At 39.9% G+C, this 25,956-nt stretch overlaps 2 protein-coding genes, 1 long non-coding RNA gene, 1 other non-coding gene and 1 pseudogene across 5 annotated transcripts; 4 read left to right on the top strand and 1 right to left on the bottom strand.

The window, feature by feature from the left end:
* Positions 1-1,725: 1,725 nt before the first annotated feature.
* LOC148297334 (small nucleolar RNA R71) lies at positions 1,726-1,832 on the top strand. The gene has a single exon (XR_015833305.1). It is a non-coding gene; the product is annotated as a small nucleolar RNA R71 (small nucleolar RNA).
* A 4,066-nt stretch (positions 1,833-5,898) lies between these two features.
* On the top strand, positions 5,899-6,414 carry LOC148297335 (uncharacterized). Its single transcript, XM_088246454.1, has one exon. The coding sequence runs from the start codon at positions 5,899-5,901 to the stop codon at positions 6,412-6,414; it is 516 nt and encodes a 171-aa protein (XP_088102580.1).
* A 2,019-nt stretch (positions 6,415-8,433) lies between these two features.
* Positions 8,434-13,048, top strand: LOC148297336 (protein DMP2-like; annotated as a pseudogene).
* Positions 13,049-14,904: 1,856 nt separating this feature from the next.
* Positions 14,905-17,596, top strand: LOC148297337 (uncharacterized). Of its 2 annotated transcripts, none has more exons than XR_015836020.1 (5): positions 14,905-15,116; positions 15,738-16,654; positions 16,805-16,854; positions 16,936-17,013; positions 17,158-17,596. It is a non-coding gene; the product is annotated as an uncharacterized LOC148297337 (long non-coding RNA). The 2 variants fall into 2 exon arrangements; XR_015836019.1 differs by having other exon boundaries at positions 14,906-15,116; positions 15,760-16,654.
* Positions 17,597-21,337: 3,741 nt separating this feature from the next.
* Positions 21,338-22,392, bottom strand: LOC148297338 (uncharacterized). The gene is made up of 2 exons (XM_088246460.1): positions 21,714-22,392; positions 21,338-21,360 (listed from the first exon to the last, which is right to left on the bottom strand). The coding sequence occupies exons 1-2, from the start codon at positions 22,390-22,392 to the stop codon at positions 21,338-21,340; spliced, it is 702 nt and encodes a 233-aa protein (XP_088102586.1).
* Positions 22,393-25,956: the final 3,564 nt, after the last annotated feature.

Raw genomic sequence — 25,956 nt, forward strand, 5'->3', positions numbered from 1 at the left:
TCATCATTGGGGAGTTTAAAGGCATCATAAACTTTGAACTTTATTGTTTCCCCTTGAACTGTCATTGTCAATGTTCCTTGTCGAACATTGATCACAGTATCTGCAGTGGCCATGAAAGGGCGGCCAAGAATCAATGGAAGATCCGCACCCGGAATAGGAGCTTCTTCCATCTCTAGCACCAAAAAGTCAGCTGGTAAGATGAGATCATTTACTTTCACAAGTACATCTTCCAAAATTCCTCTTGGATATCTCACTGATCGGTCCGCCAATTGAATGCTAACAGAAGTTGGTTTAAGATCACCTAAGTTAAGGGCTTCAAAAACAGAATAAGGCATCAGATTAATTGAAGCACCTAAATCAAGTAAAGCTTTGTCAAACAATTTATCTCCAATTATGCAAGGAATTGTAAAACTTCCTGGATCTTTCAATTTGGGAGGGAGCTTCCTTTGCAAAACAGCAGAAGCTTTTTCCGTTAGTGCAACCGTTTCATGATCTTGGAATCTCCTCTTGGTGGTACAAAGGTCCTTCAAAAACTTTGCATAACTCGGAATTTGCTTGATTGCATCCAAGAGAGGAATATTGACTTGCACTTTTCTGAAGGTTTCCAATATTTCCTTGGCTTGTTGAATTTTTTTGGAACTCATAAGCCTGTGAGGAAAAGGAGCACGTAAGATTTCTTCGTCAGTAGGTTCACGACTTACCTTCTCCTTTCTTGCCCTTCTTGCAAGTTCATGCTTTGGGATCCACTCGGATGAAGAAGCTGCTTGCTTATCTTTCTCTTTGTTGCTTTCATCCTTTTCTTTAGGCTCAGCCACTTGTTCAACCTGCATGTCATCAACATTGTGAATCAAATCTTTAGAACCATCAATTTCACCAATTACCTTACCAGTTCTCAAGGTAACTGCTTGAACATGCTCACGCCCAGTTGGATTAATCTCTGGTTGGCTAGGCATCATACCAGGTTCCCTTTGACTCAAAGCTTGAGCAATTTGCCCCACTTGATTTTCTAGATTGGAAATGGCCTTATCCGTTTTCTGCATGTGGGTGTCATTCCTCTGCATGTAGCTTTTTGTCTCAGTGATGAAACTATCTGTGTTTCTAGCCATGGAAGCAACAAGTTCTTCCAAAGATTTTCCTGTAGATTGTGGTTGAGGTGGTGGTTGTGGTGGATTGTAGTAGTGCATTTGACCATGAGGTGGGCGAGTATGTTGTTGACCATGAGGTGGGTGAGTTGGCCCTTGAGGTGGTTGAGTTGGCCCTTGTTGAACATTAGAATTGTCACTCCACCTGAAATTTGGATGATTTCTCCACCCCGGATTGTATGTTTGTGAGAAAGGATCATTCTTAGGCCACTGATTTCTTTGAAATGAGCCCACTGCATTTGCTTCCTCATGTGCCAAGGGACAATCCTCAGTGTCATGACCAATTGTGGAGCAAAATGCACAAACCTTGGATGATCCCGGTGCCAATTTCTTCACCATGTTGGTTAGGTTTGCAATCTGAGCTTCCATACTAGAAAGGGTACTTACATCATAGGATTCCCCTTTTCTGACTGGTCTTTGCCTTGAATTATATTGGCGAGCATTTGCAGCAACAAGATCAAATATTGCTCGCAGTTCTGTTGGAGTCTTGGTCATTATAGTTCCTCCTGCAGCTGCATTCACATTATTTTGGTCCGCTTCAAAAAGTCCTTCATAGAAGTGTTGCATTAGAAGCCAAGCTTGTATGTTATGATGCGGACAAGTGATTAGAAGTTTCTTGAAACGGTCCCAATAATCCTGGAAGCTTTCTCCCGGCCTTTGCAGAATTCCTGTAATCTGACTTCGGAGTTCATTTGTCCTTTGTGCTGGGAAAAAATGTTGCAAGAACTTTGTAGCAAGATCCGTCCACGTTGTGATGGAATTTGGAGGTAGATAGTGAAGCCATTCCTTTGCTGTATCCTTCAAACTAAATGAGAAAAGTCTCATTCTTATCTCATCACTACTCATGCCTTCAATCTTTATTGTGGAACACACTTCCTCAAAGTCTAGGATATGTGCATTAGGATTTTCTCCAGGATTTCCCAAGAACTTAGGCAATATGTGTATCATGCCCGATCTCAACTCAAAGTTTTCCAAAGTGCTTGCGGGATATACTATGCAAGATGGTTGTCCAGTTGTTGGCGGTGAAGAGTATTCTTGCATAGTAAGTTCCGCATTTGCAGCTGCTGCCGCCATTGGTGAAGGTGGAGGTGACTCGACTTTTGGTGAGCTTGGTGATGATGAAAATGGCGAGAGTGAAAAAGGCAATGGAGTAGACACAGCTAGTTGGATGTTCCTTTCTCTCAAAGCTTGAGCTTGGATATCTTCTACAGTGCTATCTAATGAAATATCCAAATTCAGAAGGGACATAAGCAAAATGTTCCTGCAATAAGAAGAAAACAAAAACAAACTCAAATAAAATGAAATGACAAACAAAGAAAAAAAATGAAAATAAAATTAAGTACTCTAAATATACTCAAACAAAACATATAAGCAACCGTGCCAGTTCCCCGGCAACGGCGCCAAAAATTGTTGCATTCCTAAAAGGACACAATTTAATGTGCAAACAACCAATTAAAAATACCCGCAAGTGCACGAATCTATCGAAGTATAGATTGTATAAGTACGGGGTCGATCCCACGAAGAACTTGTCGGTTGTCTATAAGTTCTAATTCGAGTACAAAAAGAACACTTAACTAACACACCACAATGCACAAATGAAAATTTGAAACTAAAAAGAAATATAAAAGAAACAAACAAAACAAAACAAAAAAAAGAATTGTGCTGTGAACAGTGACCAGCGACCGGTCGTTTGTTAAGAGCGACCGGTCGTTTTAGTACAGAGTCGAAACTTCAGAATTGTGTGCTGAGCGACCGGTCGTGAGACACTAGCGACCGGTCGTTCTTGGGCAGAGTCGTTTTCTCTGTTTTTCCAGTTTCAACCTCTATCCAGTGTTTTGCCTATAACTTTCCAACCGTACGTCCAAAATTCACGTTCTTTATACGGTTGAATTCAGCACAGAAAATGGAAGAACACCACGCGGACCAAAAGTCCAAAACAATTACGGAAACAAATAGAATTTAGTAACAAAGACACGTAACGTGTCAAACACGCAACTCACACACACATTGGGGGGGGGGGGGGTTTGATTTGTTTGAAGTAACCTATTTCTATTGCATGAAAGTAAATGGACTTTTAAATTAAATGAGAATGGCGGAGATGAATTATCAAGATGTGAAATCAAAATGTAACAAACACTAGGGTTTCGGAATCCACCCTAAACAATTCTACCCAAGTTCATGAATACTCAAGTAATAAACTCTAAACGTGTTGATGAAGATGTTCGCAATCAAGACCATGGGTCGTGGCTCAAGACGCATTGATTCTCTCTAATATACGTAAAGTGCATGGTTCGTGCTACAATACTTGTGCCCTCCTCATAACCGAACCTAGGTATGGTTCGTACTTCGATTCAATTACAAGGAGAACCCATTAAGTTCAAAGAGAATATGAACATCACAAGAATCCTAATAGCATGGTGTTTACATTAGGTATTCAAGAAACCAATTCACATGGATGATTCTTACTTCATCCATTTATTGCTTAGGATAACATGAGGATACACATAATCCCAACAATCTCAAGAAGCATGCTTTCAAAGGTGATCAATCAAAGAAGAACATACATCAAGGATAGATTAATTTGGTGAATTGGAATTCATCAACAATATCTAGAAATTCATACACTCAAGCATCAAAACAAAAAGGTAATCATGTTTAGGGCTTCAACCTAAGCCCTAGCTATGGAGTTTAGTTCCTCATAATCATTTCAAACACAAATTCAAAATGAAATTAGAAAGAGTTTACAGATTTTCAGAAAATGATGAAAGCTTCAAGATCATCAATGGTGGAAGTCTTCTTCTCCACTTTTCTTGACTGCACCTTGGCTTTCTCCTAGCTCCAAGCTCCAAAATCTGCTCTCAATTGTGTAGAATGGTGGAATCCCCTCTCTCCCGTTGCAAAAACTCCCCCAAATCTGATTGCAATCCCTTTTGACTTCTCTCTCTCCTCCTTTCCAGCTTTTCTTTTAGTATAAAACTTATTCTTTCTCTAAAGCTATTGCCCATTGTCCCCTTGCAAATGATGAAACCTTGTTTTAAGGTATAATCCAAGGCTCCAATTGACTCAGGAAATGCCACTCAAATGCAATCCATTGTTACCAAAAGGTGTGGTAACAAGTAGAAATAAAATGCTATTAAGTGGGGGTGAAAACTGGGCCAAAACAAACATCCAGAGCCAGCGTCAATTGTCCGATCAGCTGGACAGGCTACACTTGCCCAATGGAGCTCAAATTTGGATATGTTGTAGTTAACATCCATTGGAACAAGTCTTATGAAGATCATCACCTCATCCAAGGACCGGAACATGCTGATCCAAGGCCACGAAGTTGACCTACGAAAATGAACAAAAACAGAATTTATATCAAATAATGCACTTTTAGCTCATTTTCATACAAACCAAGGTAAAACCTATTAAAACACAAAAAAGAAGTAAAAAGCTATAAAATGTCAAGAACTAACTCAAAATAGTGGGTGAATAACATGAAAAATCATGTGTAAAAATGAACCGAACAGTATGTCCTAACCTCTGATGCCACAGAGAGGACTTTATTTGCTGGCCAATGTAAGCTTTATGCATTGAAGAAACTGAAGATATTGTAGACTGAGGAAGCAGTGGAATAGGATATAAGCCATGGTCACTCTTTCCCTTGAGAAGCACATGATGAGTGACTTTGTCCTGTATTAAGAAACCAGAAACATCAAACACAATATAGCAGTTGTTATCCTTACAAAGTTGGTGCACTGACAAAAGATTTGCTTTGAGTTGAGGAACATGGAAAACAGAGGGCATTGTAAGCCTAGATGTGGCACAAGAAAGATTAGAAGTGCCGATATGAAGGATATTCAGACCTTCCCCATTTCCAACTGTGAAATTTTCCTCGGTAGCACATGGAGTCACATTTTGCAACTGAGACACATCACCCACCATATGATGTGTGGCTCCACTATCAGCAATCCATACTTGTTCAGGAGAATAGGAAGTCTGTGCTGTCAGAGCAGTTAAGGAAGAAGGAGGAGCTTGACCTTGAAATGAGTAATTCGACCTGTGATAACAGTCCAAAGCACCATGTCCACGCTTGCCACAGATTTGGCACTCAGGCACTGTAGAAACCGAAGATTGAGAATTGGCATGCCTATAGAAGCAGTTAATAGCCGTATGACCCCTTTTATTACAAATCTGACATTCAGGAACAAACTTGGAACCAGAAAATGTGTTGTGGCCTCGATAATCAGGAGTAATGCCTCTGAAATTTGGACGAGTTGGAGAGCTAAAATTCCTTCCACCATTGAACTTGCCTCGACCAAAACCAATATGAGAAACAGGACGAGGACCAAAAGACAGCGAAGGAGGTCGAGAAGATGCATTACCAGAATAACCAACATGAGAAGCAGGTGTAGGAAGCAAACCTTGTCCTGAAGACATAGAGACAGACGATGAACCACTTTGAGCTCCTTGAACCCCATAGCCAGAAGATGTATAAGGCACAAACATAGCAGAATGAGAGGTAATCCGAGCCTCAGCAGTTTGCTCAGCAGCTAGTAACTGAGCGCGAAAATCTTTCAACGAGATTGGTGTATCACGAGCAATCAAGATCGTTTTGATTATGGTATCAGAGCCCTCAGTGGCTGTCTGATCCATTCTTCTTCTGCGCATATCTTTGTTCTTTTCTCTGCTTCTGTGTCTTCGTCATCTTTCTTCAACGAATTTTCTTCTCAAAATCGAAAAATTTTGTTTCAGAAAACCCTAGATTTCTGCCATGGCTCCTTCTTCATCATCTTCTCTCAAAATTGAACAACTCCTTGGATTACTTACTATTCGTCTTACTGATGATAATTTTCTTAAGTGGAATTATCAAATTGAGTCGGTTCTGGAAGGTTACGACCTCTTTGGCCATTTTGATGGCTCTGCTCTTCCTCCGCCCAAATTTGCGATTGTTGATGAAAAGGGAGTGACATCGGAAGTAACTGCTGTGTATAAGGATTGGATGCGCACTGATAAAGCTCTTCTCAGTCTTCTCATTGCTTCTCTCTCTGACGAAGCAATTGAGTATGTTATTGGCTGTAAGACTGCCAGGGATGCTTGGCTTAGTCTCACCGATCGTTATGCGTCGGTTTCTCGTGCCAGAATCAATCATTTGAAAACTGAATTTCAGACTGTGCAAAAATGTGGTGATTCCATTGAGCGATTTCTTCTTCGTCTCAAGCATCTGCGTGATCAGTTACATGCTGCTGGTACTAAGATTTCTGATGATGACTTTATCATTGCGCATTAAATGGCTTACCACATGAATACGACATAATCAAAACGATCTTGATTGCTCTGATACCATGATAACAAAAGTGAGATTTGCAGAAAGAGATAAGAAGGAAGAAAGCTAGAGAGAGAACACAGAGATTTCTAAGAGATCTTTACTGTTTGTATTTTATTAATGAACAAATACCGTACACACAAGAGCTTTATACAATTGCTTAACAACTCCTAAATGACCACAAGATATACATGTGATCTACAGCTAATATGCTGACTAGACATGTACAGTCATCACTTTATACCTAAGCTGCCTTTCTCTAAAGGTAACACAGATATTCCTTCACCATAATTCAAAGAAAAAAGGAGTTTGAGACGTGGAAATATGGAAATATGGTCCCAATGAGCAGCACGCTTGTTCTTGTTTCTTTCTAAGCCCACTTACACTTGCTGTGTAAACTAATGATGTCTACATGAAAGCAATCTCATGTCCTATTGTGTATATGCATGTGCTTAATTGGTATATATACAGTCGTTTATTCAATTCAAATATTGATTGTTTATTCAATCCTCCTTGTATCTGGTTTATGATTGCCATTAATCGATGATGAATGAGGGGTTCATATATTGCACGTTTGTTGTGGATAAGAGTTCGTTAAAAAGTACATTTTCATATACAAGTCACTTAATTTATAAATATGACATGTTTTGCATGCTAATTACATGCATTAATCATAATTATGGGGTCATTAGAGAAAGTGAGTGAATGATATGTCAGACATATCATATATGCATGCAATACGTACGTTGTGAAATAATAGACAATTTAATAAAGATTAAGAGTAAATGTATATCATTATTAAGTTTCCAAATACAATTTATTCTAAGTATACTAGTCTTTTTGTACACGCTTCCGCATATGTAAGATGCCTTTTTTCAATTACAGGCGCTACACGAGACTTATCATACTTTTTATTTATTTTTTATGCAGAGAGATTGGAGAGGTAACCTTAAACGGTATATTAGCCTATTCGAGAGCAGGTACCACAGTGGTGGCCTCCCCCCTTCTGCTTTGACACCCAGGTTCGAAACCCCGAGGGGTTTCTTTCCTCCCAATGTAACCAAAAAAAAAAACAGACTCGTGTGTCTACTTCTAGGGAGAAGAAATTATTATAAAAAAAATAAAAATAAAAGATAATTAATGTCACAATATAAAATCAATCATTTCAATCTAATCTTCATCATCATATGTACTATCTACTTCTTTGGACTTCATCTTCCATCATTCATACATATTATATTGATACTTGGCATGCTGTAATCTTCTGGCTGTGAAATCTTAATTGATAACTGCACAATGCAGTTGGACTACCTTTGTTGTTCCCTTTTATCGTGAGTTACAAAATAGGAATAATGTTAAAAACCTATCGGACCAACACTTCTCCCATAGCCGTTATTCCATCTTCCCCGACCTGTTTCCCTCTTCGTTGTCAATCCCAGCTCCTTCATTCATAGGAAGCCGCACCATCTCAGAACAGTGTTGTTTTGAACAACTTTGTTGTGTTGGTCAGTACCTGTCTCTGACTTCGGTAGTTGGAATGGTGGATGGATCATGGATGGGTCCTTCAATGACTCATTCACAATGATTGTCCCATCCACAGGAACTTTAAAAAATTCTTGCTTACAAAATTGGAAGGCATAGAGGGAGAATTAGATATTATATATTGAAATTGGGTTTTTAATGTGTCGATATAGATAAAATCCGAGCAGAGGATCTGGATCCTTTATCCTGATCTTCTGAGTACTAGCAAATTCAACAATATGTTATGTTCCTCTAAGCTTGAATTAGAAACGGAGTCCGCCCTTTTTAAAAGTAAAAGCCACCTTTCCAAATCAACACGACAAAACCATTTTTCAATTAACGTGAAGGCAAGTACTCACTTTCTCTACGAATATATATATGACATATTTTTTTAATCAAAGAACCACAACACAACACAAAGAACACTTCCAATAACTCCCTCAAGAACACATTAATTCCCAAATGGGGGGTTCTACTAGCACTCCCTCCAATACAGTGTCATTGTTAACAACCAAAAAGAAAACTGTCAAAGACTGTCAAAGACAGAACATTCACAGCAGCAGGCAACCTCATCAAGCCCCTCCCAACCGGCACCGTCTTCTTGTTCCAGTTTCTCAACCCTGTCTTGTCCAACACTGGCCACTGCGCCACCGTCAACAAATACCTAAGCGCCATTCTCATCGCCATTTCCGGTTTCTCTTGCTGTTTAGCTTCCTTCACTGATAGTTACACCGGCAGTGATGGAAAAACCCACTATGGGGTTGCAACTGTTGGAAAAATGGCTCACATTTAGTATGCAAGTGAAGGAGTGAGCGACCGGTCGCAAGGTTTGGGCGACCGGTCGTTTTTACACAGATTCGAAGGCTGGAGAAATCGCAGAAAGCGACCGGTCGCAAGGTATCAGCGACCGGTCGCAATGTATCCATAAGGTATCAGCGACCGGTCGCAATATATCGGCGACCGGTCGCCAGTGTTGCTGTGCTGTTTTTTTCCATGCGTTTTTCAAGGTGTCTTCACATGTGTCGGTTTCCTACCTAATCCCTCGAGCTTCCAAGGAGTTTTATGGGTTCTAGGATGTCTAGTAAGGTGCTGGAAAAGCTGGAGCACCATTGAATGAGGATAGTTGACTTGTTTCAAAGAGTACCTACCCTATAGCTCTAGATAGGGTGGCTGAAGTTGCAGCTATCAATGCCTAGCCTTTGGTCTGCCCAAGTTGTGGTCCATGTTAGGTAACCAAGGGCAGAACGTGGGAGGAAAGAAGGAGTCTCTTCTGAAGTCCAAAGGCTTGTGTATTAAAGGGAAGAGGAAGCAAGACAGCAAGTGTGTGGTTAATCTCAAAGTTGACAAGTAGCTGGGAGCTATTGTGTTCAAAGGGAGGTTATCTCACCAAGGGAGGAAGAGAGAGAAGGCAATCAGTTCAAGAGAGAGCTGAGTTGAGTCTTGAGTAGTCTAGACACCAAAGAAGGGAAACACCAAGTGTGAGAGAGTGTTCACAAGTGTATCAAAGTGTTGAGCAAGGGGTGAGAGAGAAAAGAGAGCTTGGGAGAGAATAGAGTTCTAAGGGGGTTTCTTTGTAAACCAAAGTTGTAACTTATTCTTTCATTAGTGAATTTCTCAAGGGGATCACCAAGAGGATGTAGGCAATTGCTGAACCTCTAAAATACTTGTGTCACTTTGTGCTTGGTTGGTTTCTCAAGTGTGTGTGAGTGTGATTCATCCATCCTTGTGTGTGTCACAAAGTCCATCAACAACAAGATCATTAGGGGAGTGAGTGAAAGTGTTTGTCCATTTTCACAACAAGTGGTATCAGAGCTGAGTTTGAGCAGCAAGTTCTAGTGTGTTGAAGATGGCAAGTGACAAGGAAGGTGAAGAAGGAGGTAGCTCTTTGCAGCAGAGGCAACCACAATCTGTCACCATGAAGGTGGAGTTGAAGCCTTTCACAGGGAAGGAGAACTTCACTCTATGGCAAAGGAGGATGAAGTCAGCCCTTACACAACAAAATCTCAGCATTGTCTTGGGAGGCAAGGAGAAGAAGCCAACAACCATGACAGATGCGGAGTGGGGTGTTCTAGACGAGTTGGCTAGAGGAGCCATCGAGAACTACATCACCGATGAGGTGCTCATCAATGTAATGCAAGACACAGCGAAGCAAACATGGGAGAAGCTCGAAGAGATGTTTGCAGGGAAGTCGCTGTCCAACAAGCTCTTCCTCAAGGAAGAACTCCTAAATCTTCGGATGGAGGAGGAAGGTAATCTAATGGAGCATTTGAGCAGCTTCAATAGATGTGTTGCTGATTTGCAAAGGATGGAAGTGTTGTATGATACGGAGGATAAGGCACTCATGTTTCTAACATCCTTGCCTCCGTCTTATAAACATTTCCGAACAACGCTTATGTTTGGGAAGAGTACTTTGAAGTTTGAGGAGGTGGTGCAAGACGTGATGACGCATCACCGGATGTCCCAACGTTCGGAGGAAAACTCTCAAGACACGGGTCTATTCGCAGGGAATCGTTTAAGCAAGCGTGAAGGCAAGAGAAGCAACGGGAGGAATTCTAAGTCCAAGGACAATGAAGGTGCTTCGAGTGTAGGTCTAAGGATCATTGGAAGCGGAATTGTCCAATATGGAAGGAGAAGATGAAGAAAGCTGGAAGTTCAGCAAATGTATGTGATGATGACATTTGTGATGAACTCTTGACGGTTACGGAGGAGAGTAACGGGGAAGTCATGGCTAGCTCTTCGGGTAAGGGTTCAAATTCTACTTCAAGTTGGATTTTGTGATTCCGGGTGCTCATATCATGTGTGTGCAAATAAGTTGATGTTTGACACATATGAGGAAAGGAAGTCATAGCAAGTTCTTCTTGCATGCAAGTTCATCATCAAGGGTGCTTGATTTCAAAGGTGCAAAAAGTGAAGTCAAGACAAGGGATGAGGAGGAGAATGTTGTTGAAGGGAAACTTCTTGTCAAGGTGGTCATGGAGGAGTCTCCATTTGAGGTGGAGCTTGACACAAGGGCTGAAGAAGGAGGGCAACAACAACAAACTCACAAAGGGGTTCTACTTGAGGTGGAGCCATCATCAAGTGCAAGGTCCGGGCCCAAGGAATCCATCAAACCGTCCCTTGTTTTTGGATGGATGGACCAAGAAGTTCCAGCCACGTTTCGGAGTGCTAGAGGGAGCATGAAACGGGAAAGTTGGAGAGGTGCATAGATGAAAAGAAAGGTGTTCTTAAATCCAAGAGCAAGGAGTGCTAAGAGGGGATTTAGTGAACAAAGGTTTGGTATGTATTTTGCGTATCAAAGGAAGTCCATGATTCAAGGTTCCAAGGAGGCAAGGAGCAACGAATTTGGCATGGGGGAACTCTTTTCTGCACAAGAGGTCCAGGTTACTCAAGTCTAGGCTTGAGAGGAGCACCTTCCACCAAAGGTGCATTGAGGCAAGAGGTGTATTGCCATGGTGGAGCTCTTGGAAATTACTAGAACGATTTCTAAGAGGTTGAAGAGGTTCTAGAGGTCAACAATGGTTCATGGGGTGATTAAATGGTTCGCCAAGGTGGAGATTGTTGGAAAAATGGCTCACATTTAGTATGCAAGTGAAGGAGTGAGCGACCGGTCGCAAGGTTTGGGAGACCGGTCGTTTTTACACAGATTCGAAGGCTGGAGAAATCGCAGAAAGCGACCGGTCGCAAGGTATCAGCGACCGGTCGCAATGTATCCATAAGGTATCAGCGACCGGTCGCAATATATCGGCGACCGGTCGCCAGTGTTGCTGTGCTGTTTTTTTCCATGCGTTTTTCAAGGTGTCTTCACATGTGTCGGTTTCCTACCTAATCCCTCGAGCTTCCAAGGAGTTTTATGGGTTCTAGGATGTCTAGCAAGGTGCTGGAAAAGCTGGAGCACCATTGAATGAGGATAGTTGACTTGTTTCAAAGAGTACCTACCCTATAGCTCTAGATAGGGTGGCTGAAGTTGCAGCTATCAATGCCTAGCCTTTGGTCTGCCCAAGTTGTGGTCCATGTTAGGTAACCAAGGGCAGAACGTGGGAGGAAAGAAGGAGTCTCTTCTGAAGTCCAAAGGCTTGTGTATTAAAGGGAAGAGGAAGCAAGACAGCAAGTGTGTGGTTAATCTCAAAGTTGACAAGTAGCTGGGAGCTATTGTGTTCAAAGGGAGGTTATCTCACCAAGGGAGGAAGAGAGAGAAGGCAATCAGTTCAAGAGAGAGCTGAGTTGAGTCTTGAGTAGTCTAGACACCAAAGAAGGGAAACACCAAGTGTGAGAGAGTGTTCACAAGTGTATCAAAGTGTTGAGCAAGGGGTGAGAGAGAAAAGAGAGCTTGGGAGAGAATAGAGTTCTAAGGGGGTTTCTTTGTAAACCAAAGTTGTAACTTATTCTTTCATTAGTGAATTTCTCAAGGGGATCACCAAGAGGATGTAGGCAATTGCTGAACCTCTAAAATACTTGTGTCACTTTGTGCTTGGTTGGTTTCTCAAGTGTGTGTGAGTGTGATTCATCCATCCTTGTGTGTATCACAAAGTCCATCAACAACAAGATCATTAGGGGAGTGAGTGAAAGTGTTTGTCCATTTTCACAACAGCAACAGCTAAGGGTCTTTGGCCCTCAAAAAATTCCAACTCCGTGGACTTGTCTAATTATAAGCTTAGGTTTGGGGACTTTGTGCATGCCTTCTTTTCCTTGATTCTGTTCGCAGTTGTATCACTTTTGGACACCAACACTGTCAGGTGCTTCTATCCAGGGTTTGAGTCCACTGAGAAGGTTTTGCTGCAGGTGTTGCCTCCTGTCATCGCTGTAATTGCCGGTACTGTTTTCTGTGTGTTCCCTAATAATCGCCATGGAATCGGATACCCGTTCTCAAGTTCTGATTCTTCACAAGACTCAGACAAATCCTGAAGGAATTGAAGTATCTGTGCTTCTTGTTTAAATATGGCATTGTGTATGCTTAATTTCTTCTGTATCGATCCCTTTGGAATGTATGTAACAAGTTTCTATTGTGCACTAAATTTTCCATTTATGAATTATTACTTGATCTCAATTCTCAAGTAGTTTAATAAGAACAAAAACTTAGAATACATTACATAGGTACAAAATCTAACAGTAACTCTAAACACATTCTTCAAATTATCATCCTTGCCACTAACAATACGTTCTACAAGAAATTGGATCTTCTACGTACTGCAGATCATACATAATTAAACCCATTTTCACGTAAATGTCGACACCATAGCACTACTAAAAAAATGGCCAAAGAGCACGGACATAAGAACACAAATATAGTATTGTGTCCTCTTCCCTAATATTATGCACAAATAAGTTTTATTTGTGCTCTTTTCGTATAAAACACCAATAATTGTGCCAATTTCGTGTATATACAAAGAATCGTGCCTAATTAGTTGTATATATTGATGAGCGTGCTATCTGACAAATTCCTTAAAAAAAAATATGATTTTTTAATTTTCACGGACACAAATAATTGTGTTTTTATCTAACAGATGTGACAATATAAAAGAAACAAAAGCTATATATGTGCCTATTAATTTACATTTTGTAACTTTTTTTTTAAACATAAGTTTTTTCTTGGGATTATCTGACTGATGTCACAATAAAGGACACAAAAATTGTATTTGTATGCTCAATAATCTACATACATTGTAACTGACAATGTGACAATAAGAGACACAAAAACTATATTTGTGTCCAATAATTACATGGAGTGTAACTTTGTATTGTTTATTTGGACAATGTTTCAGTATTGTGCCAAAAGGGTCTGTAAAAAAGTTACATCAATTGAAAAGTGTGTCAGAATAGATGCACAAATCCCTTATTCGTGCTCTAAACTTTTGCAAAGGAAACTCCTATAGTGGAACCGACCCATTTGTCATGGCTGCACTGTGGCTATTGGTATTAAGCACAAATATTTGTGCTTTTAAACTTAAAAGAGCACGAAAAGGGGCCTGTGTCTTTTGAGCGATATTGTAGTAGTGTATAGGTACTATATTCTTACATCAGCAAACAATCCATCTAGAAGGTTAGAAGATGAATTCTCATTATCATCAAAGAAACCATTAGAAGCATGTTCTTTTCTGCACAAAAACTTCATCTTGTCTGTTTTACAGGTTTATCTGCCACAATAAACTTGTTCAATTCCTATCATGGGTGGAATTTCATAAGTTGTGCAAAATTACAAAAAATCACTTTCTATTGAAGAGTAAAATAATCAATTTAGAAAGAAAGAGTTTGTCTTGTATCAATACTAAAGTCTTATACTGGTATGCCAATCAAAGTTCAAACAATTTTGGTCATCAAGGAAAGTTAGGTAATCTTTTTGACCGATACTTGTTTTAAATTTAAGACTTCAAAACTAAAGGCCTACCTAATCCCACTTTTCCCCTCATCAGTTAAGCCAACGCCTAGTTGACAGCAGATGAAGTGACACCATAAGACTCCAAGAGTAATGGAGAAACTTCATGATCATGAGATGAAGACCAGGGAGAGAACAAGGAAGGTGATAGACATAACACATGTGATAAAGTGATGGAAATGATGACACCTGATATTTCCTCATCAAAGACATAATGCCCACTTAAAATATCTCTCCAACATGCTCAATAATCTCTACTGTGATTGGTGGATGATATTTGTATAATATTTGTCCATATCTCATTGCAATATAATATAAATGAGTGGAATACAAACTGAGAATAGAACTGGCAATAATCCATTCATACAACACGAATTCACATGAAAAATTCAGTATTGGGGTTTGAGTTATCATGTCATGTTGATATCGTGTTGACTTGTAAGCCACCCGTTAAGCTAACAGGTCTTTTTGGTGCTCATTCGCGAATACACAAACCAACCCATTAAGTGGGGGCAATTTTGTAATTTGCAATTCTAAAAAATCTCCTAACCCTAGCATTTGTTTCATTCCGCGTTGCTTTCTCAGCCATCTCCTCCTCTCTGCAGCTCTCTCTCTCTCTCTCTCTCTCTCTCTCTCTCTCTCAACCTCATCTTCTCCTTGCGATCTCTCTCCCGATTTCTCTTTTTCAAAAACCTCGTACAACAACCTCATCTTCTTCTTCTTGCGATCTCACCTCTGTCTTCCAATATCTTCCCCTGCCAAATCCTCTCTCAAGGTACGAATGTCCTAATTTTTTTGGTAAATAGTTTTTTTTACTAGCTTCATCAAAGTCAGAAGGTTGAGATCTCAAAGTGAATTTAGATTTAGGATCTTCCCACTACTAGAAATATGGCTACTAGCCACTGATTATTTAGATACAAATTCATAAAAGTGCCTTGTGATTTTTTTTTGGATACTAATTCTCCCACTATGCCTATTAAAGGTATTTGGGATAGATATTAGTGTGTAATACAAAAAAGTATTTTTCTTTATTTTTCCTTAATATTTGGGCATTTTTATCAGTCCCAACTTGTTATTATCAGTCCCAACTTATCAAAAGAAGCCGGCTCCATTCACAAATAACACAAACAAGCTTGGCTGGCTCCCTTCACTCAAAAGCTTTGGCATTTGGCCTTAAATTGGATACTGATTGCTTTTGGTAGTTTCTTCCATTGGATATTTTCACACAGCCCAATGTTAAAACACATTTTTTATTTCTCAACTTCAAACACTTTGACATAAGCAAAAGAGCTCTCTAAGGTTAATGGACCTGATGGTATTGGTTGGAATATTGTTTTTGCCATTACTTGTTGGTATATCTGGAATTGGTGTAACAAGCAGATTTTTAACATTGCAGTGGATTTTCCTTTTAATCCTAGGAAAACCATCTTTACTGCGGTTGTTGAGTGGGTTAAAGCCGCTATTGGCTCTGGCAAGAAACCTGATAGAGTACTTGTCTTTTTGGCTTGGGAACCTCCTACAATTGGTCAACTTAAGCTGAATGTGGATGGTTCTAGAAGGGCTGCCACTAATATTATTGGAGCAGGAGGTGTTATCCGTGACTCCTCAGGTGACTGGATTGCCGGGTTTGCTGTGAATTTGGGCCAATGTCATATCTTGGAGGCTGAGGTTTGGGGCCTATATTTTGGGCTAAAACTTGCTGTTGAAAAAGGTGTCACTAACCTTGCTATTGAAATGGATGCTGCTGTTGCTGTCTCACTTGTTCAACAAATCAATTCATTGCAATGCCATCCTCTTGCTGCTTTGGTGCATAGTTGTTGTGATCTCATGCGACAAATTGGAACTTGTCACCTTGTCCACATTTACAGGGAAAAGAATTGTGTTGCCGATTGTTTGGCAAACTGGAGTTATAATCTGGATTTGGGAATTTGCTTCTTTGATGAGGCTCCTGTCTGGGTTAGCTGTCTGTTGCTGGATGACTTACTTGGTCTTGCTAGGCCTCGACTCATGTGCGGGGCTTAGTTGTTTTCTGGGGGTTTCCCTTATTTCACCAAAAAAAAAAGAAAAAAGAATGATTTGTTTCACCTCTCTCTCTCTCTCTCTCTCTCTCTCTCTCTCTCTCTCTTATTCTTTTTGCGTGAATCACAAAGCCATCTGGTCACAAAATACTAGGCTGCGGCTTGAGATCCCGATCTGGAAATTGAAGAGTTGGAGCAGTGTGACTTGGTAAGATGCCTATCTGGAAGTTGATGAGAGAAAATCTGGGACAAATACCGTGATGGTTTCGTTATGGAAGAAGGCGCTGATGAACTGGTAATTGAAAAATCAAAATATCATTCTTTTTCAGTGTGCCTTTACTTATTTTGGTTCCAGCATCTGATTTTGACTTTGGTCTGATATTTATTTATATATGGCTGTTACTGAATGCTTTTTGTCTTTTTCTTTTTTAATTTTTGAGGAAAGGCAATGGAGAGCTTGGAAAGCACATTGAACAGAGGAGCTTCAAAATCTTTGTAAGAAATTTTTTATATAATTATTTTGTATAAAATTTGGTTTTAGTTTAGTTACATTAACCTGTTCATTATTTTTTTCAGCTCCTTCACACGATTGGAGCAACCCTAGATCTTAAGGGAGAAAACGCCAGGATCACCTAATGATCCAAAGGAAATACTGTAAGGCTCATTTACAGTTGGATATAATATATATTTCTAATAAAGTTTAGGGTTTTTTTTTAATTTTTTGTCAAAAGAAAGTTTAGGGTTTTCGGTATATGATTCTCTGCTCATATGGGGATTTTCTGAATATATTTTCTTCAGGTTTGTGACTTCAAATGGTTGGTGATCCTCTAAGAAATGGTTGACTTCGAGGACGAGGAATTGTTGCATATATGGCTTGCAGTTTTTGTAGGAGTGATTCGAACCCAAAAATCCATCTTGAAAATTAGGAATTAATATTCAGAGAAATGGTGCATATATTTGGATATTTTTTTTTTTTTGGATATATGGAATTGGGGACTGATGGGTTTAATTGTATTATTAGTTAAACATATGTAATAAAGTAATGAGATACTGACATGTCATTAGTCCCTAATTTAGAAGATAGCCTCTCAAATATCAGACCCTCTCCCAAGACCCCACGGCTTGGAAGAATTCAATATGGCTGGGCTTGGCTGATAATGTATTTGTTTATTTGAAAATATTGAAGGACTGACTCCCAAAATTGTACCTAATAAGCAATAGCAACCCCAAACTAGGATACTGAAACAAAAATAGTCGCTGCATAGTCTCTATTGCTTAATGGAGACAATTTATTGTCTCTAAAATCAACTTAGGAGACAAATTCATATCAGTGGCTAGTGTGTGTTTTTTTAGTAGTGTCCTTTTCCTTCCTCTTCTTCTCTACTCCCAGTAGCATAGTCCTCAACTTCCTTGGTGAGAAACCCTCGCCGCCTTGCACTTTCAAATTCCCAATGACAATCCAATAATAACAAAAGCCTTGTACTAGGTGTTCGTGTTTGCACCAAAAAGATGAGAAAGGTGAAAACTTTGAATTAAACTGTGGGTGTAATTCGTGAAATTGACATATCAAAAAGGAGAAGAAAAGTTTGGATTTTGCACACGCTTGAAGCAAGAAAAATAAATAACAACAAACTATATTTGAAAACAGTCAAACAATATGGTAGAATATTTTCAGATCTATTTCATTCTCCGAAAGGAGGTATTTATAATACAGGTTACAAACCCTAGTAGGGTTTAATTAGGAAATAAGTGGAATCCTAATTACATAATATCTACACAAAGGAAAAATAAATAAAACCCAAATAGAATAGGACTCGCCAACACTCCCCCTCAAGTTGGAGCAAAGACGTCACGCATGCCCAACTTGTCAAGCGAGTTGAGAAAGATACTTGTAGAAACAGCTTTCGTAAGAACATCAGCTAACTGATACTCTGAACGGATGAAGGGGAAGGACACAATCTCCGCATCCAACTTTTCCTTAATAAAATTTCAATCAACCTCCACATGCTTTGTACGGTCATGTTGTATAGGATTATGAGCAATTGCAATCGCAGCCGTATTGTCACAATATAACTCCATGGGTTTATTAGGTCCAAACCCAAGGTCTTTCAACAATCTTCTCAATCATAGTAACTCAGATACACCATGGGCCATTCCCCGATACTCGGCCTCAGCACTAGATCTAGACACCACCTTTTGTTTCTTGCTCCTCCACGTAACAAGATTGCCACCCACAAACATAAAATACCCAGATGTCGAACGCCTATCTGTGGCTGAACCTGCCCAATCAGCATCTGTATACCCTTCTACATTTGTATGGCCATACTTGGAGAAAATTAACCCCTTGCCAGGAGTTACTTTCAGATACCTTAAAATACGAGTCACAGCCCCCATATGATCTACACTAGGAGAGTGCATAAACTGACTCACTATATTTACAGCATACGCAATATCTGGACGAGTATGAGCCAAATAAATCAACTTCCCCACAAGTCGTTGATAACGTTCTTTGTCAGTTGGAACTTGATCGGGATATATCCCCAACTTATGATTCTGCTCACTAGGGGTATCAATCGGTTTACAATCCAACATTCCAGTTTCTGCAAGTAAATCCAAAACATACTTTCTTTGGGATAGAAAAATACCATGTTTAGATCTGGCAACTTCAATCCCAAGAAAATACTTTAAATCACCCAATGATTTCATATCGAACTCAGAAGCCAGATACTTCTGAAGTCTCTGTATCTCTACATGATCATCTCCAGTCACAATCATATCATCAACATAAATAATTAAAGCAGTCAATTTACCTTTATGACGCTTCAGAAACAAAGTATGATCAGAGTTACTTTGCACATATCCAAACTTCTTCATAAATGCAGCAAATCTTCCAAACCACGCTCTTGGAGACTGCTTTAATCCATACAAGGATTTCCGTAGCTTGCACACCACACCCTCCTTAGAAGTCACAGGGATACCTGGCGGAGGATCCATATATATTTCTTCCTTGAGATCACCATGGAGGAATGCATTTTTGACATCAAATTGTAGCAGCGGCCAGTCACGGTTAGCAGCTAAGGATAAAAGTACGCGTACAGTGTTGAGCTTAGCTACCGGAGCAAAAGTATCTGTGTAATCCACTCCATATGTCTGAGTATACCCTTTTGCTACCAATCTTGCCTTGTAACGGTCAATGGAACCATCAGCCTTGTGCTTCAAAGTAAACACCCATCTGCACCCAACTGCTTTTTTTCCTTTTGGTAAAGGAACTAACTCCCAAGTAGCATTCTTGTTCAAGGCTTCCATCTCAACATGTATTGCATCTACCCAGTTTTGATCAGATAGAGCATCCTGCAACTTAGTTGGCACACATACACTAGATAATTGACACAAATATGATGCATATGACTTAGATAAACGATGAGTTGACATATAATGGTTAATGGGATATTTAGACTTGGCATGTATATCAGGAGAATATTGTACTTTAGGTTTCCCACGGGTAGTACGTGGGGGCAAAGAATAGGTAGGCATATCACTATAAAGTACCTCATTATCACAACTTGATTGAGGCAATGGCAGGGCAGAGGGGGGTATATTATCAATTTCATCTGTACGAGAGTCGCCAATATCACTGTTATGTCCTTCTGAGAGAGGCTCGAAAAAACCACAATTTTGGTCTGACGACCGGTCGTCGCTTTCCTCGCGACCGGTCGCTTCCCTCGTATCGTTACTGTTATCGCTCGTCGACGTGGGCGACCGGTCGCTTCCTATGTGCGACCGGTCGCTTCCAAGCAGATTCATTAGCGACCGGTCGCCCACTGCTACACGACCGGTCGTATCCAGGCAGATTCGTTCGCGACCGGTCGTTTCCTCACTGTGACCGGTCGCTTCCCTCGTATCGTTACTGTAGTCCCAGCTCGACGCGAGCGACCGGTCGCTTCCTATGGGCGACCGGTCGTTTTCATCCTGTTCTGGAAAAATTTCCTTATTTTTCACTCCGAAACTCTTCAATTCACTCCCCCTCTCCCCCTGAGTTGAAGAGGAGGGAGACACATAATAGGGTACTTCTTCATGAAATGTGACATCCAAAGTGACATGTACCTTCTGAGTAGGCGGGTGATAACACTTATAACCTTTCTGAGTCGTAGAATAACCAATGAAGACACAGCGGAGAGCACAAGGATCAAGTTTACTCCTTTGATGAGAGTAAACATGAACATACGCAACACACCCAAATACCTTCGGAGGTAACTTAGAGACCGAAACCGGAGGAGTAAGAGCACATAACACATCAAGTGGAGTCTTGAAATCAAGAACCCGACTAGGAGTACGATTAATCAAGTAGGCGGCAGTTAAGACACCATGTCCCCAAAGGTGATGGGGAACAGACATATCCAACATCAGAGAGCGAGCAACTTCAAGTAACTGGCGATTCTTCCTTTCAGACACACCATTCTGTTGAGGTGTAAAAGGAGTGGTAGTTTGGTGAATGATACCTTGATCACGAAAGAATTGGGCCAAGGTATGATTCACATATTCACCGCCATTATCAGTGCGAAATACTTTAACACGAGCATGGAACTGAGTAGACACCATGGCACAAAAGTCAGGAAGAATAGAGACAACATCATGTTTAGTCTTCATCAAATACACCCATGTTAAACGAGTGCAGTCATCAATAAAAGTCACAAACCAACGGAAACCATGAGAAGTCACACGAGCAGGACCCCAGACATCAGAATGTACTAACTCAAAAGGCAAAGCAGCTTTATTATTACTTAAGGGAAAAACAGTACGGTGGCTCTTGGCCATTACACAAGTCTCACATTTGAAACTAGACTCATCACATGAACTAAATAATGAAGGAAACAAATGTCTAAGATAACCAAAAGATGGATGTCCTAAGCGACGATGCCATAACCAAAGTTGGTGCTTGTCCTTGACACTGCCACTCAGAGCTTTATTAGCGACACAATCACGAACTGCTGCAGCCGGCAACTGTAAGTAATATAACCCCCCTATCCGTTTACCATGCCCAATCTTCTCGTGAGTCCTGAGATCCTGGAAAAAACAATGGGTAGAATAGAAGGTAGCAGAAACGTTAAGTGTATCAAGTAAACGCCCAACAGATAATAAATTGCAATGAATATTGGGAACCAAGAGTGCATAAGATAGGGGTAAAGAAGGAGTAAGATGGATGGTACCTTCACCGGTAACTGGGGAAGGTAAACCATTAGCACTAGTAATATATGGGTCACGAGGGTTATGCAACAACTCATCAAACATTTTATCATTATAAGTCATATGATCAGAAGCACCAGTGTCAATTATCCAAGTAGTAGAACCCATACCTGGCATAGTATCAGAAGCACACAGATTTGCAGATGGAGTTGGAGGATGGGCCTCATCAGGAGTCACAGTGTAAGTGGCCTTGGGACCATACATACGAGCTTTGTAGTCAGCAAACCAATCGGGGTAACCATGCTCCTTAAAGCACTTTTCAGAGTCATGATCCCCATTACAATGGCGGCACTTAGGCGGACCTTCAAGAGAGGTGGAGGCAGAAGGACGAAACCCAGCAGAAGATCCAAACTTTTTTTGCGGCGGGCGACCGGTCGCTACTTGCGGGGCGACTGGTCGGTGACGTGCTGGATCCACCTTAAGAGCCAGCGATCCTCCTCCAAGCATAGCGGACTGACGGGTATCTTCCTCCATGACCATGGCATAGGCTTCGAGAGGGGGTGGAACAGGGCTAAGAGCAAGAATACGGCTACGAACACCATCATACGGTGGATCTAGCCCACCAAGAAAATCATAAACTCGATCGGCTTCAATTTCTTTCAGACGACGAGCCCCATCAGTAGAACAAGTAAACTCATGCGGACGCAGACAATCAATCTCTTGCCAGATAGCATGAAGTTTTTCATAGAACACTTTCACAGATTCACCATTCTGACCTATAAGTATAGATTGCCGTCGGAGTTGAAACAAACGAGAACTATTCTGAGTCACAGTATAGGTCTGTTGCATTCCTAAGAGGACACAAATTAATGTGCAAACAACCAATTAAAAATACCCGCAAGTGCACGAATCTATTGAAGTATAGATTATGTAAGTACGGGGTCGATCCCACGAAGAACTTGTCGGCTTCCTATAAGTTCTAATTTGAGTACGTAAAGAACACTTAATTGACACACCACAAATGCACAAATGCAAAATGGAAACTAAAAATGAGTAAAGAAGTGTAAAAGAAATGAAACAACACAAGAAAACTAAACAAAAACACAAACAGCATTTTCTATCACCCTTTTATCACCCATTTATCACCTATGAACAGTGCTAAAGCGACCGGTCGTCAGGTAAAAGCGACCGGTCGTTTTTGGGCAGATTCGAAACTCAAAATTTGACTTGAAAAGCGACCGGTCGTCAGGTAAAAGCGACCGGTCGTTTTTGGGCAGATTCGTTTTCTCTGTTTTTCAGTTTCGACCTCTGTCCAGTGTTTTGCCTATAACTTTCCAACCGTACGTCCAAAATTCACGTTCTTTATACGGTTGGATTCAGCACAGAAAATGGAAGAACACAGCGCGGACCAAAAGTCCAAAATAATTACAGAAAGAAATAAAATTCAGTAACAAAGACACGTAACGTGTCAAACACGCAACTCACACACACATTGGGGGGGGTTTTGATTTAGTTCAAGTGATCTATTTCTATTGCATGTAAGTAAATGGACTTCGAATTTAAATGAGAATGGAAGAGATGAATTATCAAGATGTGAAATCAAAATGTAACAAACACTAGGGTTTCGGAATCCACCCTAAACAATTCTACCCAAGTTCATGAATACTCAAGTGATGAACTCTAAACGTGTTGATGAAGATGTTCGCAATCAAGACCATGGGTCGTGGCTCAAGACGCATTGATTCTCTCTAATATACGTAAAGTGCATGGTTCGTGCTACAATACTTGTGCCCTCCTCATAACCGAACCTAGGTATGGTTCGTACTTCGATTCAATTACAAGGAGAACCCATTAAGTTCAAAGAGAATATGAACATCACAAGAATCCTAATAGCATGATGTTTACATTAGGTATTCAAGAAACCAATTCACATGGATGATTCTTACTTCATCCATTTATTGCTTAGGATAACATGAGGATACACATAATCCCAACAATCTCAAGAAGCATGCTTTCAAAGGTGATCAATCAAAGAAGAACATACATCAAGGATAGATTAATTTGGTGAATTGGAATTCATCAACAATATCTAGAAATTCATACACTCAAGCATCAAAACAATAAGGTATTCATGTTTAGGGCTTCAACCTAAGCCCTAGCTATGGAGTTTAGTTCCTCATAATCATTTCAAACACAAATTCGAAATAAAACTAGAAAGAAGTTACAGCTTTTGTGAAGGTGGAAGCTCAAGGTCTTCAATGGTGGAAATCTCTTCCACTTCTTGCTTGGATGACTTTGTCTTCCTCCTCTAGCTCTCTAGCTCCCCGCTTTTAGAAAGTCTCTGCAAATTGTAATAAAAACTGAATGAATGATCCGTTGCCTAGCTGCTGCCCCAAAGTCAATTGATTCCTCTCTATGCTCCTCTCTCTCCTCCTTTTCATCATGGCACACTTTTGCCTTTGTTTTCTTGTCTCCTCTCATGATGAAGTTTTGTCCTCACAAATATACTCTCAGAAAATTCCACTTAACTAAAGTGAAATATTGTTACGAAAGGCATGGTAACAAGTAGAAGTAAGATCACACTAAGTGGAGGTGAAAACTGGCCAACTCGGATTTCCAGAGCTGTGGTAACATGCTGGATTGGTTGGATAGGAAATACTTATCCAATGGAGCTCAAATTTGGATATGTTGTAGTCAACATCCATTGGAACAAGTCTTATGAAGATCATCACCTCATCCAAGGACCGGAACATGCTGATCCAAGGCCACGAAGTTGACCTACGAAAATGAACAAAAACAGAATTTATATCAAATAATGCACTTTTAGCTCATTTTCATACAAACCAAAGTAAAACCTATTAAAACACAAAAAAGAAGTAAAAAGCTATAAAATGTCAAGAACTAACTCAAAATAGTGGGTGAATAACATGAAAAATCATGTGTAAAAATGAACCGAACAAACTTCCCAAACTTATCTTTTGCTAGTCCTCGAGCAAAACAGAAATTAAAACAAGACTCGAAACAAAACTTTCCGAACACTTTCCAAAGAGAGAGTGACTTATGCAACTGACTCAAAAGTTTTCACAAGAAAAAACTCAGTTTAGACATCATTCACAAGGCAGCAAAGTTCAGAACACAACATGCTCAAGTGTAGTAGTGTGATGGCCAAATGGAACTCATTCTCCAATTTCAGTTTTCACACAACTTCAAAAATCATACCAAGCACAAATGTAACTTCAAATCTCACCAAAGTTGTCCTCTCACAAATGAATCACTCGGAAGAGGGTTACAATGCATCACTCAATAGTAAATATGAGAATAGAGTTAAACCATACGGGACTTAACTCACAATTAGCAAGATGAAAAACATGCATGAATATGATCTCAAGAAGGATGCTAAACACTTAAAAGCTGAAAAATGTGTGCAAATCAACCACATGACATTTAGGATCAATTTAGGTCTTTATTATAGGTTGTAATGGGGCTAAGGGTGTAAGGTGAGTAAAAAATGAAGGATATGGATACAACAAAGTCCAAGGAACTCACAATGTAAGAGCATATAATCGTTGACTAAAAGACTTTGAAACATCACCCTTGAGATTTTCACTCTTTTTTTTTTTATTATTATTATTTTTTATATGTGATCAAATAGACCACAAAGCCTTATACCTCCACTAATTATGATTCACACTCCTTCCTTCCATTTGAACAACCAAGAAACATGGAATTGAATTTGAAACCATTGCCACTTAACCACGACTTTTCTCTTTTCTTTCACCCTTTGAGTGAGGTACTCATTTTTATTTTTATTTTTTTCTCTTTTTTTTTTTTCGAAATGTAATAACAAACTTCCCAAACTTAGCATGAAAAACACATCTAAATTAAAGCTCACGAGTTCCTTAGAAAGGTAAATTCTTGTTTTTCAGGCTAGGGCTAGAAGTAATAATTGGTTACTTGAAAGAAAAGGCATACATATAGGCTCAAGGTGGTTAACAATGGAAAATCATGCTTAAGCATGCATAGGGTTAGCTTGAAAGGCACAAACGGTCCAAAGAGGGCCTTAATATCATTTCTCAAATGTCATGTAATCAAATTGCACAAGAATGAGTGACTTTTAAGTGCTCAACCAAATCAATGAATAATGAGATCAAACAACAACTCAGATGACAAGAAAAGTAAGAATATGTGTATAACACTCATGAATTGAAGCACAAGGCTCAAAGCTCACATTATATGGTTATACAAGTCTAATTCATGCTTGATACAATTCTTTGGATCATGCAAGTCCCTCAACTAGAGAATTATGAAACAAATGGCAAGTGCGTAGAGGGTTTCAAACATATCATGCTAGAACGATGCCATTTAGTGAATAACAAATTATTTTTTTTTTATAAAGCATTTTCAATCAAGTCA

Source organism: Prunus avium, chromosome 1 (genome assembly GCF_965620075.1).
Source record: "Prunus avium chromosome 1, drPruAviu1.hap1.1, whole genome shotgun sequence".
Lineage (NCBI taxonomy): Eukaryota > Viridiplantae > Streptophyta > Magnoliopsida > Rosales > Rosaceae > Prunus > Prunus avium.

What these genes read in the sequence shown, in the direction of transcription:
- LOC148297338 (XM_088246460.1), bottom strand. Translation starts at nt 22,392, where the DNA reads ATGCAACAGACCTATACTGTGACTCAGAATAGTTCTCGTTTGTTTCAA. An exon ending in TGCTTCTGATACTATGCCAG is followed by an intron (nt 21,361 to 21,713) that starts GTATGGGTTCTA and finishes TATTACTTACAG; the next exon opens with TTGCCGGCTGCAGCAGTTCG.
- LOC148297335 (XM_088246454.1), top strand. Translation starts at nt 5,899, where the DNA reads ATGGCTCCTTCTTCATCATCTTCTCTCAAAATTGAACAACTCCTTGGA.